General features: G+C 39.0%; 2 protein-coding genes across 6 annotated transcripts in view; one reads left to right on the forward strand and one right to left on the reverse strand.

The window, feature by feature from the left end:
* Positions 1 to 5,125, forward strand: part of rnf34b (ring finger protein 34b) — a 28,480-nt gene extending 23,355 nt beyond the window's left edge. For all 4 annotated transcript variants that reach the window (XM_074690806.1, XM_074690807.1, XM_074690808.1 and 1 more), the window contains one exon: positions 1,258 to 5,125. In XM_074690806.1, the coding sequence (XP_074546907.1) occupies positions 1,258 to 1,442 (185 nt within the window). In that variant the 3' untranslated portion in view covers positions 1,443 to 5,125. The remainder of the gene's footprint in view (positions 1 to 1,257) is intronic.
* Positions 5,126 to 5,180: 55 nt separating this feature from the next.
* The window catches only part of kdm2bb (lysine (K)-specific demethylase 2Bb), a 28,263-nt gene continuing 16,026 nt past the window's right edge, over positions 5,181 to 17,417 (reverse strand). For both annotated transcript variants that reach the window (XM_074690803.1, XM_074690804.1), the window contains 7 exons: positions 16,588 to 16,675; positions 16,137 to 16,471; positions 14,500 to 15,572; positions 14,260 to 14,423; positions 11,462 to 11,623; positions 8,522 to 8,740; positions 5,181 to 7,806 (listed from right to left, as the gene is read on the reverse strand). In XM_074690803.1, the coding sequence (XP_074546904.1) occupies positions 7,625 to 7,806; positions 8,522 to 8,740; positions 11,462 to 11,623; positions 14,260 to 14,423; positions 14,500 to 15,572; positions 16,137 to 16,471; positions 16,588 to 16,675 (2,223 nt within the window). In that variant the 3' untranslated portion in view covers positions 5,181 to 7,624. The remainder of the gene's footprint in view (positions 7,807 to 8,521; positions 8,741 to 11,461; positions 11,624 to 14,259; positions 14,424 to 14,499; positions 15,573 to 16,136; positions 16,472 to 16,587; positions 16,676 to 17,417) is intronic.

Consider the following 17,417-nt stretch of genomic DNA (forward strand, 5'->3'; position numbering starts at 1 on the left):
CGGCCCCAGCTCCTGACATAGCCTGTGCCTCAGTCTGGCCCACCAAAGAGTTGGTGCTTGCTAAGCACCGGTTTTTAGCACCTGGTGCTTTGTTGCTGGCAACACAATGAACCAGTGCTATAGCAGATATCAGACACTAGCACCACTTCTGTTGAAAAGGGGTATTAAATGGCCTGTGAGGACTTAATCACTGATATTCAAATAGTCTCATTTTTATATATTTACCTGTCCATAATCCATGATTCAAAATAATGTAATCAGCACCAACATTTATTTGTGAGTGTTATTTCTGGTTGGGTCTGATATTCCCAAGAAAACAAGAATCCATTTACGGCACATGGACCAAGAGTTCCTTTTATTACACTATGCAAACTAGCAAGACCTGTCTCTTCTTCTTGAAAAAAAGTGCCTGCACGCCAACAGCAAGAATCATGGGTGATGGGTCTGGAGCATAGACTGTATAAAACATGGACCTAGTCTCGCCGACGTCACCCGTCTGTTTCTGAAACGGAAAATGAAGCACAACGGCAACAGCGACCATATTGGTAGTGGCAAGGGCTTCATCTACAGCCATACGGCGCCGGCCGTCACGTGACCCTCAGCTGTGCCTCTTATTGGGGGAGCTCACAATCTTAATATCCTCTAAATGGCCGAGTAAGAAAAAAATTCACCCCCATACAGTGGGTGCCGGTTGTAAAATTAGTGACTCAGACAGGAGACGTTTTTTGAACCAGGCTGTAAATAGGTTAATTTCTGCTTTGAAAATGTTTTTTTTGGCTTGGTGTGTATGTGACTTCTGGTACTTCTGGAGCCAGCCTCAAGCGAACACTCCAGAAACAACAGATTTTAGCACTTCCCCATTGTCTCATATTCTGAGGCCGGAGGTTGCCGCTTGGTCTGGAGTCTCTATGCTAAATGTTGAAATGCTAAAATGCTACCAATTCTGGACAGTCCTCATGGCCCCTTTAACTCTATACGTCAAAGAAGCTGCAAAAAGTCCAATGATGAAAAGAAATGGCTTAAAGTAAATTGAGTTATTTTATCTTTGAATGGATTCCTCCAGTTTTTCAACAACACCACTTAATTTTTAATTTCCTTCTCATGTTCATGTTTTCGCTTGTCATTGGTTTTTGCATAAAAAAAACTATTTTTTGATTGTATCTCATTGTATAACTCTTTTTTATTTTGAACTATGTCATGTTAAACACATGCATGCAGCTTTCTCCATGCAGTGAATTCTCATGTTTCTTTCTACAGATGGCGTCAAATCTCAGCTCACGCTAGACGAAAACTTGTGTCGTATCTGCATGGACGCCATCATTGACTGCGTGCTGCTGGAATGTGGTCACATGGTCACTTGCACCAAGTGTGGAAAGAGGATGAGCGAGTGCCCCATCTGCAGGCAGTATGTGGTGCGGGCCGTGCACGTCTTCAAGTCTTAAAACTGTGTGTGTGTGTCTGTGTGTGCGCGCCACAAAGGAACTTCTCACTGAGGATGAACTGCTGTGCATGACGTCTGGCGGGTCTGATGCTGCAGCAGGCGTGAGGTCTCTGGAACTGTCGCCTCTTGCCTACCACAGTTTGTTTACCTTCGCTAACTCGTGTTCCCATTCCACGTCTCCTCCTCCTCCTCGTCCTGCAGTACCGGGACCCTCTTCCCCATCGGTGTGATTAAAAACACAGCAAACCCCCTGCCATCACGTCCTGCTCTCTGTTCTCTGTTTAGTTTTACTCACAGGACAGGAGAAGAGGGCAGGAGAGGACGGGAGGGGAGGAGGTGGTCCTGTTGACACTGAAGGAATGGATTGTTCTGTGCAGCGGCAGAGAGAAGAAGCAGTGTGATAAGAAAATATAAGATCCCAGGGTTAGAGTCAATATGGTTTACACAGCCGTGCCACATGGCACCATGTTGTATCCCTCAGTGTTCTTTAGGATGTGCAATACTAGAAAAAAAGAGACTTTCATGTGTTTTTGAAGAAAATTATCTGTAAATCTGATTACCACGCACCTATAGTCATCTGGTCTAACACACAGGAGAGTGTAAGGTGCCAAACGTCATGCCTTTATCCACATTTAATTATATTTCACAATTTATGCATCCATATGCCAGCAGGTTTGGTTTGATAGGTTCCCCTTTATTCAGATTTTACAGAAGTAGAGTATGTTTAAGTCTATATTGAAGCACTTTCTATGAGGAAGATGCGCTTGTTTTGGCGCCTTCTTCATTTAAAGTGTGCAGATATTATTCCTGAGGAGAAAGTGACCAGCAGATCAACTACATTCCTATAACACTCAAAGGAGAAGTTAAGTATCAGGTATCAGGACCACATGGAAAAAGAACTTCAATAATAAAGTTGTAATGCTATGAACTTAATTTTTTTGTCTTAATTTGGGAACAAAGTCTTTTTAAGTGAACTGATGGTTTGCCTGTACCTTATTTTGCAGGGGAGGAGAAAAGAGGAGTTATTTGTGAAGATTTACTTAATTCACATTTTATTTACTCTTAAAAAAGTATTGTTTATGATTGAATGCCTTTGCAATGATATCCAGCAAAGGGCCTTGGTCTGGACTTGAACCCAAGCTATAAGCTTGGAGGACTGAAGCATCTGTTTGTGAGAAGACTGCTGAGCTGACAGCTCCCCTCCCTTATTTCTTTTTTTGTGACTGGAGGCTATTTGATCTGTATTAGATGAGCTACCTGAAGAGAGACAGGTAATGTGGGTAGTCAAGAGCATGTAGCAAAGGGTCGAGGCCAGCTGTTGAATCTACATCGATGCAATGAGCACTCACGCTATTCACTCAAAGAAACTGTGTCTGCATGTGAGTTGTTACATCTGGGGTCAAGATTTGTGTTGGTGAAGGGGTCAGGTAAAGGCTATTATATATGGAGGTAGTGTCTGTTACATCATCCATTTGTTTCTGATGCACAGTTTTGGAGCCTATTGCCAACAGCGGCCATATCCAAAATACTGAACTCAACCCAGCTTTTTCCAAGTTTGGAGGCAAAGATGCAGGATCCCATGCCTTTATAAGTGTGAAACTATAAACTTTGAGTTTTTAAAAAGGAGTAACCACCTGTAAAGTTTGTGCCACCAAAGAAATAATGTATTCAGACCCAAACCATTTTTTTTAACCAGGCCGTAAACATGTTAATTTTATGGTGTAAAAGCTACTTTTTTGAATGGCTACATATGTGGATTTTAGGCCAAAGATGTTAATCAAACCTCCAACTATACTAGCAGTTCGCACTAGTTTGGCCACACTGTTCCCCACAATACTTTTTTTTTCTCGATATATTGCAGGTTGCGCTTAGTTTCAGGTGCGTTACTGCCACCTACTGTGATGAGTTAGCATTACAACTAAAATACAACAACAGTAGCACTTTGCATAAACAGCCACCTGCAAACAAAAGAATATTTTAGACTAAATAATGATTTACCCAACATCACACACTGTACTGGGGTGCATTTTCTTACCTTAGTAATTTAGTATCCCAATTTTATCATCAATAAAAGCAGGGTTCACCTGACTGACTAGCTTGACGAAAGTTAGCTTTATTTCAGGGTTTCCAATATGGCGCCCGTCGACGACGTACCTTCCCGCCAGAGAAATAAAAAGGTGCCGTCACAGAAACAATCTTTGCTCACGCAGTTCCTATCAGGAATAAGTTCCCGGCTGCCATGAAGTTACAGCCTCCTTCACTTTAAAATAAATAAATAACTGACTTAACAATATTCCGTTACTTCAGCACCAGAAGATGGTCAGGACACTTTATCATGCAACATCATTATTTTGTCAAATATTAAAACTTCATTTAGAAATGTTAGGACTTTATTTACCAAACTCTATTCTTTTCTTTTACGTGGCCCTAATGCTCTGTCAATGATTTCAGACAGTGGTTTGACCCTGAAACTAAACCTAAAAAACTCTCATAAAGACTTCCTTGAATTTCAGATGTACTCAGCAGAGTGAGGTTGCTCAAGCTTCAGCTACCCAAGGTTGCAGATGACTGTGATTTGTTGCCTGAAACATTTTTTTTTTTGTTTGTTTGTTTTAGAAAAGCTCCAGAAAAAGCTTATTAGTGGACCCTTTTTTTCTTGCTTTTTTTTTTATTACAGGTTTTAATTCATTGTTGTAACAACAGTTCCTGTTTAATTTCACATTTAACATCCAACGAGCAATACCATGTAGTTTCCACTGCTACCAAGTGTCTTTCATTGGGTTGTGCTGTCCGTTACTGTGTTGACTCCTTGGTAGGTAACGGGTGCTACTTCCTCTTCTCTGAGTGTAACATCGACACAGGCCTTCCTGTTTTCATGGTGACTTTATGTATCATCATGCATTGAGAGGTAAACTGGTTTACTTTAACTTGTTATGCAAACTAAACACTTTTGTTTTCATGTCTTGACATCCAGTTAACTCAGAATTCATTCAAATATCTGTGTGTACTGTATGCCTGTGGTTAAAAATAAGCTGTTAAGTGAATTGCATAGATAGCTTATATTGTTGTTTATTTATAAGTTATTAAATGTATATTTTTCCATCTACTTGGGAGACGACATGATTTAAAATTATAATAAATACTCTGGAGGTTTAGAAATAAAAGACTTTTTCAGAATGTACTTCTGCTGGTGTGGGTTGGACAAGGTCCTCTTACCCGTGTCACTCTCTCATCATTAAATTTGCGACAGTCATGATTTTTGGTTTCTCTTATGTCGTTGTCTTCGTGTTCTGCTTCAGATCCCAACCAGACACCGACACCATGCACTGTAACAAACACTGTAACTCTGTCAGTCTGTGTGTTGATGCTGCTGTTTCTCCAAGATGTCATTCACAGGCAGCTACAGTATCATCCGAGTAGGAGGTCATCATGAGCACTCATAATCCTGGATCTTTATATTTTGGAATGTTGAACCTTTTTATTTTGGTAAAGAAGAGAAAATGATTTAATAGATTCAATAAAATGCAGTATTACAAACCAGAAAGGAAAACCCTGCTCTTCATTTATACAATCAGCTTGATCTTCTCAGTACATAGTTATATAACTGAAATACTCAGACAGAACAACAGCCATATTCTATGTTTATAGAAAACTGAAGGACAATATGCACACACAGATCAGTATTTCAAATGAATTTAATGTACCAAAAGGTTGACTTAACTCTTCCTAGAGGCTTTACATGTACAATATGTACAGACTGAACATTTGCTGTAATGTAACAAAAGAAAAACAGAAGATATGGTCGCTTGATAAAAAAATAAAAACTTAATGTAAACCCATCCACTGTATCAAGTGCTGTTTAACAGTTACACAGTTACTTCACTTCTAAAAGTTAATATAAAAAAATGTTTGAATTCCAGGTTCAGCTAGTAAATTTAGTGTTTTTTAAATAAAGCCAAGAACAAAAATATAAACACTTACAAATGCAAAATGTTGTAATGTCACTTTAACGTTAACGTTTGAACTCAAGAGCAAAAAAAGAAACACATTGGCTGCCATCAAAACCGCCTACTATATACTACTTTCAAATGAAGTATGTGGTTTGTTCTGCAAACTGCTTGTGGTATGTGGTAAGACCGTTCTTTTCAATTGTTTTTTTTTTTTCCATTTGCTTTGCTGGTTTCCGGTTTTGAAAAGTGGAAATAAAGCTGGTAGCAAAACAGATTTCAACTTGTGGTTTGAAAAAAAGTTAATAAGTACTTAATGTGAACTTTAATACATTTGGAGAAGTGAATATTTACTCCAACAGACTGAAAAACCTAAGTGTGGTCATACTGTAGTCGTTATGCCAACACATTCAAGTAGGTGTTGGTAATGGGGCAGTATGTGATGTAGACTGACGTGTTGCATACTGAGAATCTTTTCGGAATCAGGACGACATCGGGGGATTTTTAACGTACAACATATTCTACTCTTTTTTTCACATAGTACATACTACGTTTTGACCATATCAGTACATAGGCGGTTTCCAAATCAGCTCTATATTTCAAAGCTCCTGTGAGGAATTTTCTGTTAGTGTGAATTCTGGCGCCCCCCTGTGGACAAAGTGATATATTTCCTGATCGCATCAAGTGCATGAAAATCTCATCATACTTTTTTTAAAAGGCAAATTTATCAACTACAGTAAACCTTTCCTTTCCCCTTCACTAAATTAAAAAATGACGTAGAAATGGTGTGGTAATAATCCAGTTTTTTTGCTAATGGTTTGTTTCTGTTGCTCATAAAGCGGTACAAAACCAATTTTAAAACTTCTCACAGGAGCTTCAATTTTTTAGTGACACAACAGTGTTAATAAATGTCTTTCAGTAGACTTGCAGAAACAAGAAAACAGATACAAAAAAAAAAACACAGTTTCTACATTTGAACATATCTCTCAGGGAGGATGTAATTTCCTCTTCCTCCAATAGCACAGTATAAATGATGTAAGATCCTGTTTCATACTGTAGATAGTGTACAGCTTGGGTCTTGACTTTGGGGTTATTGGCACAGATTATGACTAATGTACCATCACTGACTGGATATGTTTAAATAATAATAATAAAAAAACAAAACCAGAAGACATCACAGTGAAACACGAAACGTTTTTGGATTATGTTTTTGCGCAGGGTCTGGGATGATAATGTTTAGAGAAACACTCCTGTAAGTTTTCTAGATTCCTTGATATTATCAATAATTTCCTGCCTGATCAAACTCTAAATCTCTATTTCTCACATGGAGTTCAGCTACAAGAGTAAACAGATGGCATATTGTTTGACGGTAACTATTCCTATTGTTCGTGGCATGAACTTGTTTCTCAGCTGCATGCAGAGCAAAAAAACACTTCCTGTCACAAAGCACCAAAACTGCTTAAGACTGATGGAGGCTGGCAGGTTTGTTTTAATATCACCTGGTTAACTAGAAGCTGTTAGTAGAATAAGCTGAACATCTTAGTGTTGAAAAAATAAGCTTTATACACTGTATAATGTGTAGTGTAGATGTGAATACATTCATGTATTCCTATTTTCTGTATCAGTGCAAATAACTTTTCTTTGACATATCTCACCCAAAAGGACATGTAGTCGTTATTTGGAAATAAAAAAAAATCTGAAACATAATACAAATATAAAAACACTCACACAAACACAAGCTACATCCTACAGTTTGGCAACAAATCAACAGACTTCTGCCTCTCGGCAATAAAGAGCTTAACAGTAATGCCGATTGATTATCAATTTCAATGGTTAATGGTGCAATCAATACTGCACTTAAATGTATGAAACACTTTCTGATACAAAAATATTACTCTATAATGCAATAAACTTTGCATTGGAACAAAAAATAATCTATTAACACCAAAAGATAAACATGATACAATACAATCAATATAAAGAAATAAATAACTTAGAAACAAGTGCAAACAACAACAAAATAATTTTTGCATTTTTGCCTTCACAGGACGAGATTTCTGTTTTTACATTCTGGCTGAGCAGCACAGCTTCCCTTTACAGAAACATCACAGACACAGACAGCAGCATCCTGTCTGTTCAGTAGTCTGCAGACATCTTCGAGACTCAGCGTGCAGTTGTCTGCTGCCTCCATGTGGACAGTCGATTTACCGCGTGTGTTTAGGTTGTGTTCCTCGGCCTAACTGATCTTCTGCAGCAGTTTTTCCTCGATCAGCTCGAACTGCACGCTGACGGACATTTCAGCAATGAACTGGTCGCAGCCTTCCTTGGTCACCTGCTTACAGTATCGCAAGTCGATGTGACAAATGCTCCCGCAGCGCTTGAAATAGGTCAGTGATTGGTCTGTGACCCTGTTACAGACTGCAGGCAAAAGAAAGAGCAAATGAAGCATACAAAGAGGTCACCTGCAAGCAACAACAAAGGAACCTATCCAGATAATCTATGGTCTCATTACAGCGGGAGGAGAAAGCAGCAGAAAATGCCTTTTAGCAGTTTCTATAATGGCCTTTAGATTCCCTGCTTTTAGCTTATAATGGTTTCCAAAGGGACGAGAAGCATAAGATGTCATTATTGTAAGCATTTGTGTACTCTGCAACAAATGGCACAGAATTTGATCAAAAAATGATCTCACAATCTTTATTTAATTTCATGCCTCCGATAGAAAGAACACCAGAACTGTTCAACAAAAATGATCATGAAAGCACTCAGGAGGGGCAGGTTGATTGTGAGATCGTTGGAATAGATTGCATTCGTTGTGGAAGATAAAAAGGTTTGGCTTGTAAAATGTAGATGATAGCAAATTCAGTTAGAGGGAGGATTTCCATTTCCTGTGTTTTTACGTTGTATGAGCTCAAAAAGATGAGTTGAGAGTCACAATTTCAAGGAAATCTGCTTTAGAGAATGTTGTAGTGTTGTGTTAGGGATATGCTACTAGGAGGTAAGAGGTACATCATTGAAGTACTTAACTTATTAGTTTAAGAAAAAATCCTCAGTGGTTATTTATAACACATGGTAACTTCCTTATTCAGCCACTAGAGGAAGCAGCTCAAATGCGAACAGACAGACGTCTTCATACCTGACAGGTTGATGTCCATGAGCGAGTCTCTAGTGGTCGTCCCCGCTGCTGTCAGGATGTTGACAGATTGATCGGTGACGTGGTTACAGTAGCTGAGGTCCAGTTTGGACAACAATGGCATGTAGCGAATGATGAGACGCAGAGACGTGTCCGTGATGTCCAAACCTGCCAGACGCAGGTCCTCCACGTTACGCAGCTTACTTCTGTTGTCCAGCTGACCTAATGGGAGACAAACATGTGAATTTTCATGGTTCAATTTCATATTTTATTTACTCTACATAAGCTGAAGAATGGCTCTTATTCTTTTCTATGTTTTTCAACTTATGTCATCATTAAGAGGTCTGCAAATATGAGACAATGCAGAAGTGCTAAAATCTGCAGTTTCTTGAGTGTCCACTTGAGGCTGGCTCCCAATGTACCAAAAGACAGGCTGGAACAAAAAATGTCCCCAGTTTGAATCGCAAATTTCACTATCAGCACACACTGTACCGGGGGTGAATTTCTTTCTAACTCAGCAGTTTGGAGATAAGATTATTATTATTAAGATAAGATTAGGTTCACCCAATTGGAGGCACAGCTCAGCTCACATGACTGATGGGCGCCCTTAGTGTGGAGACCATAGACTGTAAAAAAAATGGACGAAGTGAGGTCTCCACAAAAACTGCTCCCCCTGGTGGCCGGCTGCAGTATAGGTTAAAAAATTCAGCTTCCCGGCAATCCCAGATAGGCTGTGGTCAAACTTAAAAAATGAATACACCTCGTAGAAATGTTTCTCACATCAGATTGTTGTGGTAATTTGAAGACATCATTTGGCTGTCTTGTATTCAAGTCCTCTTTTTTCTGAAAAGTTTTGTTTTCATTAGTTATAAGAGGTTAAAAACAAGGCTTTACGTCACGTTTAACGATGATTGACAGCTGCCGTTCTCATGCATTTTTTGGGGGGGTTGTAAAATATGTCAGGAGGTAGAGTCAAGACGTGATTAGACTGGAAAGAAAAAAATATATATTATTTTTGTCACCCAGCTCCACTCAGATCCTCCAAGAATCCCTCATCGTCTCTACTGCGCAGACTCTGGCTGCAAACTGCTACAATGGCTGCGCCTGTGACAGGGGTATTTTGGCTTCAAAACCGTACAATGATAAATGACGGAGCCATGCTGTCCACTGTTTATACAGTCTATGATTGAGACTCAAAGCCTGCCCCATTTCCAATAAGCTCAGCCAGCTGATGCTTTAAAACTCTGTTTCAGAAAAACGGGTGAAGTCAGGGAGACGACGTCCATTTATTATACAGTCTATGGTCATTGTGGGCTGACAGTCACCAGTTAAACAGGGTCACACTTTACGCTGAAACACCAGCAGAATCTCTAGCTATGAGAATCAAATATGATTTTTGTATAACCTCAGGTCACCAGGTTTGACCGTAAACTCTAAGAGCTGATTTTTTGTAGTGAGAACTGGCTCTTTACTGTTTTCCTTTCGTTGTTCAGCTCTCACTCAGTCACTCAACGCTGCTCAGAGAAGAACTTTGCTTTTGATTAACAGCTAATCACATGTGAGGATATGGGATCCTACCATTATGTGATAACAGAGAGAGGTATAAAAAGACAGTTTAAAGACATTATACTGTTTAAATGCAGAGTTTAGTTCTGTTTCTCTTCTGAGGGTTTGTGTGCGGTCTTTTGTTCATTTGTTTTTTTGTGCAATAACAGTTTGGTTAAAATGCACAAAAGTAAGAATACCCGTTTTTTAAAGAAAAAACACACAAAATGAGGCAGTTATGAAGATTCTCATTAAGACACTAAATGCAAAAGGGTTTATCAATACACAGATCATTCATATTTCCCAAGTTAGGCTAAAATATCAGGCTACAAATAATTATACTAAAGCAGGAGCAGTCTGGGAGCTGAAAGAGCCGGCTCTCTGAAACTTTCTATCACTAGAAGGCTAATCTTTGGTTTGGGAGGGTTTCTAGTTAATTCACACGAGTTTATGTCTTTGTATTTCACGGTCTGGACACGTCCACGGACAATATAGTCATAAGCATTGAGTGACTTGTGTGTTTAAACCTCTCTCTGGTGTACACGGTGGATTTATTCCCTAGAAAAGCTCTGTCCACTGGATACCTGTCCACTTGCTGATGTCTCCCATCCACTCACTGATTTCACGCAAAGCCTGAAGTAGTTTATTGTTCATCAAAGTGAGGGTATTTGGGTCATATTACATTTTTTTGGTGATGAATCCCCAAGGTACTGCCGGTGCACAAACAATAAAAGGGTCTATTTCTTATTTTAATGACTGTATATGAGCTTACACACAGGTCTCGTGATATAATGTGTTTCTCTTACGTTAAATTAATCCAGTAAATTAAATAAAGATTACTAAAAAGGATCCTTCTAACAAGTTTAAGCTCTCTCAAAGCCTCACACAGCTTATTCCTCAGTGCCACAGAGCTCCACTGTTTTTCAAAAACCATTAAAAAGTCTTTAATGAGCCACACGGCTGTATTGATGTTCCTTTATCCACTAGGATGAAAATGGGTCTGAAGTTTATTTTTGAGTTAATCCTGCATTGCTGCTGAAAATAACCACAAGAGACCAAATTGTGTATTAATCCTCGGCTGAAAATAGTACCAAAAAAAACCCCACTTTTCATTCCTGTTAACCTCATAGTTACTAAAAACTACAACATGAAACCGTCACAGGAAATATTTTCATTGAGTTATTTTCAAAACTGAGCGGATTGAGACTTTTTTTCCAGGACATTTGCCATCAACGTACAGCAGAAACCAAAAGAAAAAAAACACTTTTTTTTTAGTACAGTTTAGGTCTTTTTGGGGTTGACAAAGTGGTTGACAAAGTGGTTTACAAGAAAGGGCCACAAAGCATTAACGACACTAACTCATACTAATTCATTCAGACACTATGACTCGCAGGTTACCTGGTCTGTTGTCAGTAGGAGGCGACAGCAGGTCTCTCATCTGAGCATCTTTCAGTCCCTCCACCCACTGAACATCCAGAGTTCTCAGGAGAGGACAGTTGGACGTGCAAAGAGCAGAGACAGCCACCCAGGAGCATCCTGACAGCAGCAGCACTCTCAGACCTGCAGGGAAAACAACCACGTACCAGAGTTTATGTGCTTGAATGAAGCTACGATTCGCTGATCCTCTGTAAATCTTGAAAAATCTGCTCAGTGTGCAGCCACACACTGAAAACACAGCAGCTAAATCCAATTCACCGTGTCCTATTTCTCTGTTCTACCATCTCCAGAGTTTGAGCTAAACTGAGGTTACAAAACAAACCAACTCAAAATCTAATTAGCTGAGTGATCCAGCAGAGACATTAAGAAGGACCAAATAAGAACTTCTTAAGTAAACCATTGAAAATTCACAAACCTCTGGGGACACAATTATCCAGATGGAGGAGCCGAATGGGAACATATGGGAGTAAAAACAGCTCATGCTACACAAACACACTTTTATCAATACCTGAGACAGACATGCAGCTGTCTGAAGATCACACAGGTCCAAGTCTTTCTTCAAATTACATTTATAAACCAAACTTTTCAAATTTTTTACATGAAAACAATAAAATCTGTTCAGAAAAACAAAAGTACACACATTCTGTCCTCAGGTAGACCACCAAGTACTTGTCTGTGAAAAGGCTGCAGTAATCAGAAATGCCAATCCATCTTGCACCAAACTCATTTCAAAGTATGGTATTGTAAGGTATTGAGTGTTGTTCCATAGCATCATATCAAGTCATGCTGTGTCGCATCCCATTCAGTTTTATTGTATCGCATTGTTTTGTATTGTTCTATATCAGAGCTTGTCTTATTCCATCTTATCCAATTGAATGTAATGCATTGTATCATTTCATATCAGGTCCCATTCAATCGGATTGTGTTGTATTATATGGGTCTTATCAAAAAGCATTACAAAGAAGTATTGGGTCTTATTCCATCATATCTTATCGTATTGTATCATATTTTATAATATCAGGTCTTATTTCATTGTATCATATCGTAACTTGTTGTGTTGCAGTGTTTTGTATCTCATTGGGTCTCATTCCATCGTATGGCATCAAGTCATATTCAGTCCAGTAGAGTTGTACTATTGTAAAGTAATAGGTCGTACTCCTTCGTAACACATCAAATTTTGTTCAAACTTGTAGTATTCATTCACATCAAGGTTATAATAGTTAACTAAAACAAAACTAAAAACAAAAACTAAACTTTAAAACACATTGCAGTTAACTCAAACCAATAAAAACTAGAAAAGAAAACAAAAACAATAAGTAAACTAAAACTGCATCTTGTGTTCACAAAACTAACTGAAACTAACTAAAATGAAAGACAAAATTCCCTTCGTTATAGTTTTTGACAATATTAATAGCCTTTAGGATTTAAATTAATCCGACACATTTTCCCAACCAATTTTAGACAGTTTTCGGCAGTTGTCAGTGCCATACATCATAGCGGCATATAGGGACGAGCTTGTTTACTGCACTGACTGGCTGTGCGCTGTGCTGCGACGAAACGTAGTGGAGCAATGAATTAGAGCATCTATAATAGTTTAATTGTTACAGAGTCCAAGTTTTTATTTATTGAAGCTCATATTATATTGTTTTTTTTAAATTTATGTTAATATTATTTTTATGTAATTTATGTCAACATTATTTTAAATAATTGATGCTTATGTTTTTTATACTAAGTTTATATTATTTTCATGTGTTAAAGGCAGCAGCCAACATTTCGGTATCAGCATTGACTGAGTAGTGAGCACTATGTTGGACTTGAAAATAAACAGTATGACAAAATATTTACTCTGACCTTTTTGAATCCTGCACCTGGTTAATAAGGTATGAAAAAACTAAAACTAAACTAAAACTAAACTAAAACTAAACTAAAACTAAACTAAAACTAAGCCTTGTTGCAAAAACCAAAACTAAATAAAAACTAGAATGCCTGCTCTAAAACTAAACTGTAATGGAAAATAAAATGTCAAAACTAACTAAAACTAAACTATAATGACAAATCCAAAACTATTATAACCTTGATTCACATTCTATCATCGTGTATTGCATCATATTCCACTGAGTCGAATTGTTTGGTATTCTACTGTATCATGTTATACTGTACAGTATCATGTCTATTCTATTGTTTCGTATAGTGTCATTTAATATGAGGCATTATTCCATCGTGCCATATTAAAAAGCATCACAAAGTATAAAGTCTTTTTTCATTGTTTCTTGTCGTATTGCATTGTATTATACAGAATAAGTCTTAACTCATCATATCGTATAATGGTTGTTGTATCATATCGTAATTTATTATATCTTTCTTAATTGTATCTTATTGTATAATATTGTGTCTTATTCCACGGTTTCCTATTGGGTCTATTCAATCATCGCATTGCATCACAACAGATGGTATTGTATTGTATAGTATATGTTATAACATTGTATCCTAGGTATTATATCTCATTAGATCTCATTTTGTAATATACCACACGGATATTATGTCGTATTGTGTCTCAACCCATTCCCACCACGACCCACTGCACAGCAACCTACCACTATGTCCAGCAAAAATGTTGTTTGAGTCTTTTTCACTTCCTGCTTCTGTCCCTGTTTATTTCTGCTTTGTTGATATATTTCATTTGTTAATTCATTGTGTTGATTTATTTTGTCTCAGAGTACTCACTCAAATGATTCTGTGGGGAGATTAAAGACCTGTACCTGGCAGCCTGTTGATGAGCCAGCTGAGCTGTTTCTTGGAGATGTTGGTCCAGCTGAGGTCGAGAGCTGTGGGCTGTCTCCGGATGATTCCACTCAGCATGAGAGGAGTGATGGATTTACAGCGGTTCAGATTGATCTGCTTCCAGAGCCTCTTGTCGCAGCACCTGGTGGGACACGCAGCAGACGTTGGAGACGTGTGCAGACGCCATGTTTTAAACTCTGCGTGCATCCTATACTCACCATCTGTTCCACGTCCTGCACACACGCATGCAAACACACAGGTCTCTGTGCGTCAGGTGACTGAACACCTTCATCCACATCTCTCTTCTCATCAAATGTGCCTCGCCATCGTTCAGGGGTAGCCTGTCAGGCGGGGGGCTGATGGGAGGTGGGCGGATGACATGACGCTCCATTTGGATGCATTTTGGCGGTGAGCGGCAGGGAAGTGGACGGGGACAAATCGGTGTGATGGGTGGGTTTCTGTTCCAGCTGAGCGGTGAGTAACCACGTTGAGACTCAGCCACTTCTCGCCCTCTGTGTCGCAGCCAGTCGCCAAGATCTCCACTACCATTATTCAGAGGCCATCTTGGCTTTTGGTCGTCCACATCATTCTCAGGCTCGGCTTTCACAGGCCTGTGGTTCTGATTGGCCAGACTGTCCTCTGTTTTCAGTGGCCGTCTGTTCTGATTGGCCAAGTTCTCCTCTGTTTTGATAGTCCTGCGGCTCTGATTGGTGCTAGAGTCTTCTGTTTTTAGCAGCTTACGGTTCTGGTTGGTCACCAAGTCCTCGCTCTTTAGTGGCCGTCTGTTGTGATTGGCAGGACTGTCCTCGGTCTTCACTGAGATGTTTTTCTGATTGGACAGGCAGTCTTCCTTCTTGGGAATCTCCTGTTTGATCTCTTTGCTCAGCTCTTTGTTGGAGAGGCGTCGGCGTTGGTGACGATTCTTCAGCTGTGATGAGCTCCTCTCTTGAGTGTCGACAGATTCTCCGCTCGGTCCAGCTCGCGAAGAGTTGGAGGTGGATAAGTCACTTTCTCTGCCTGCTGATGTCCTCAGGAGTGGATTCAATAGGACCTTTGATTTGTCTTCCACACTACTGTCTCTTTCTCTTTTTACTGTCTCTTCCTCCTCTCTGTCCTCATCCTCTTCTTGGTTCTCATCATCAAACTCCTTCTTCTGTTTAAAACGAATCCTGTCAAAAGCAAATCCATCTTCGTCCTCCTGGTCATTTTCTTCATCACCATGATCGTTCTCTGTCTTGATTTGTCGTAACAGCTTTGGAGTCAAAGGATCTTCTGGTTTTGAAAGCTTCTTCTGAGAAAACATTGAAGAAAAATGATTAAATCATTAAAGTGAATTTGAGAATATTAAGTTTCATCATTTTTCTGTGTGCTGTGGATTGAACCTTCTGGGATTTAAGACGCTCCTAAAAGATTTATGAAATGCTGACTTACTAAAATGTAGTTTCACACTCGTTTTCATCTTTGCTTTAACTTCCTCTAAAAGATACATTAAACAGAACTTTATGACATCCTTGTTTTTCCAATTAAGCACAACACCACAGAGTCAGACGACCAACAAACACATGAGTGGAGCAGAGTCTCACTTATTTTATGTTTGCTGTGAATTTCAGAGTTTGATATGAACAGATGGTGTTTTTTAATTGCTTTGTCAGCTGCTTTCTCAAAGAACAAGAACAAATTCAACTTAGTGAGGAGAAGGTTTCAGAATTCTCCTAGTTTCACCTCATGTATTACATTTATAACAATAGTGTAAACCAGTTTTATCTTAAATAGTGCAAGATGTTAATGTTAGCTGTCCAAGAATCATCTCTCAGATCAAAGTGACCTTATTCAGCATAAGCCATAATGTTCCCACCTTCTTCTTTACAATGACAGGCTCATCATTGGTGTCAAAAAGTTTCCTCTTCTTCCTCAGTGGGTTTTCTTCAAGCCGCGGTCGGGCCACCCCGTCCAAAGACAAAAGCGGCGGACGTTTTTTTGGAGGCTCGTCCTCTTTCCTCTTCGGACATTCCTCCCGCTCGGCCTTCCTCTTCATAGCAGACGAAGGCGTCAGAGTGGTAACAGTCGCCGTGGCCATCATGGGTGGATCAGGCTCCTCTTTGGGGTCTCTGTTAAGCCGAGGCTCTTTAAGCAGCGAGCCGGGAAGGTTCGATGCATACTTGAACCCTGGACCTCTTTTTTGCTTTGAGGCCAAAGGGTTAGAAAAGAGAGAGCACAACTTTATTTCTCTTGTTCTGAGTTTCTGCGTCAAAATTAAGACTTAAAATCATTCAGATGCATACAGATTAAGTCTGTACAGATGCTTACTTTCCCTGTCTTCCCAGCGTGGTTACACTTTGGACACTCCCAGCAGTTCGGCAGCTCATCGTTGACGACTCCATTTGAATCCTTCACCTGAACACAAACAAAGGACCAGATTTACTACATCTTTAAAGCCTTATTAAAGGACGCAATGGTTGTGTTCTCCCCCAACATTTTGTTTTTTATCAATGTATAACTATGAGGAGACATTAGAAAAGAGACTGGTTTTGTATATCTCTGGCCCAAAAGATGACCTGCTCAGTCAAATATCAGACTTGTTGGGGAACATTTTACCACCTCTGGAAACAGAGACATGAATAAAGCCATGCAGTATTTACAAGAACTTCAGTTGATTTATCTTCAAAATCATATCTAATATTTCAGTGCATAAATATCATTTAGACGCTGATATTTAATACTGTATTACAGCCCTCATACTATGAATGGAGGCAACAAAGTGTCTGATAAAAAAAAAAAACGCAAAAAAATGCAACCTTCTCACTAATAAGCTATTTAAAAAACACTTTTTTCCAGCCTTTTTTGCGTAATGTTTCAGTAATCTATGACCAACCACACACAAGAAAATTGCAATACATCACACAAATTAAAAGTGAGATATCAAAACCAAGATAGTTCCAGCCCATTTTCAACATGAAAATTCACAAACACAAACTCATTACATAAGAAAAACTAAAATAACAAAACAAAATGTTGTGAAAAAATCCTTGCTTTTATTTTGAAAGGTAGTTATATAGAGTGCCATCTATTCACAATCCTTAAAAGTAAGTACCTCAATGCCTTGTAACGCTGACACCTGTTGTTTTCCAGTGAGGTA

This window comes from Halichoeres trimaculatus, unplaced genomic scaffold (assembly GCF_033239565.1).
Source record: "Halichoeres trimaculatus isolate MK-OKI-2021-1 unplaced genomic scaffold, fHalTri1.1 fHalTri1_scaffold_16, whole genome shotgun sequence".
NCBI classification, from domain to species: domain Eukaryota; kingdom Metazoa; phylum Chordata; class Actinopteri; order Labriformes; family Labridae; genus Halichoeres; species Halichoeres trimaculatus.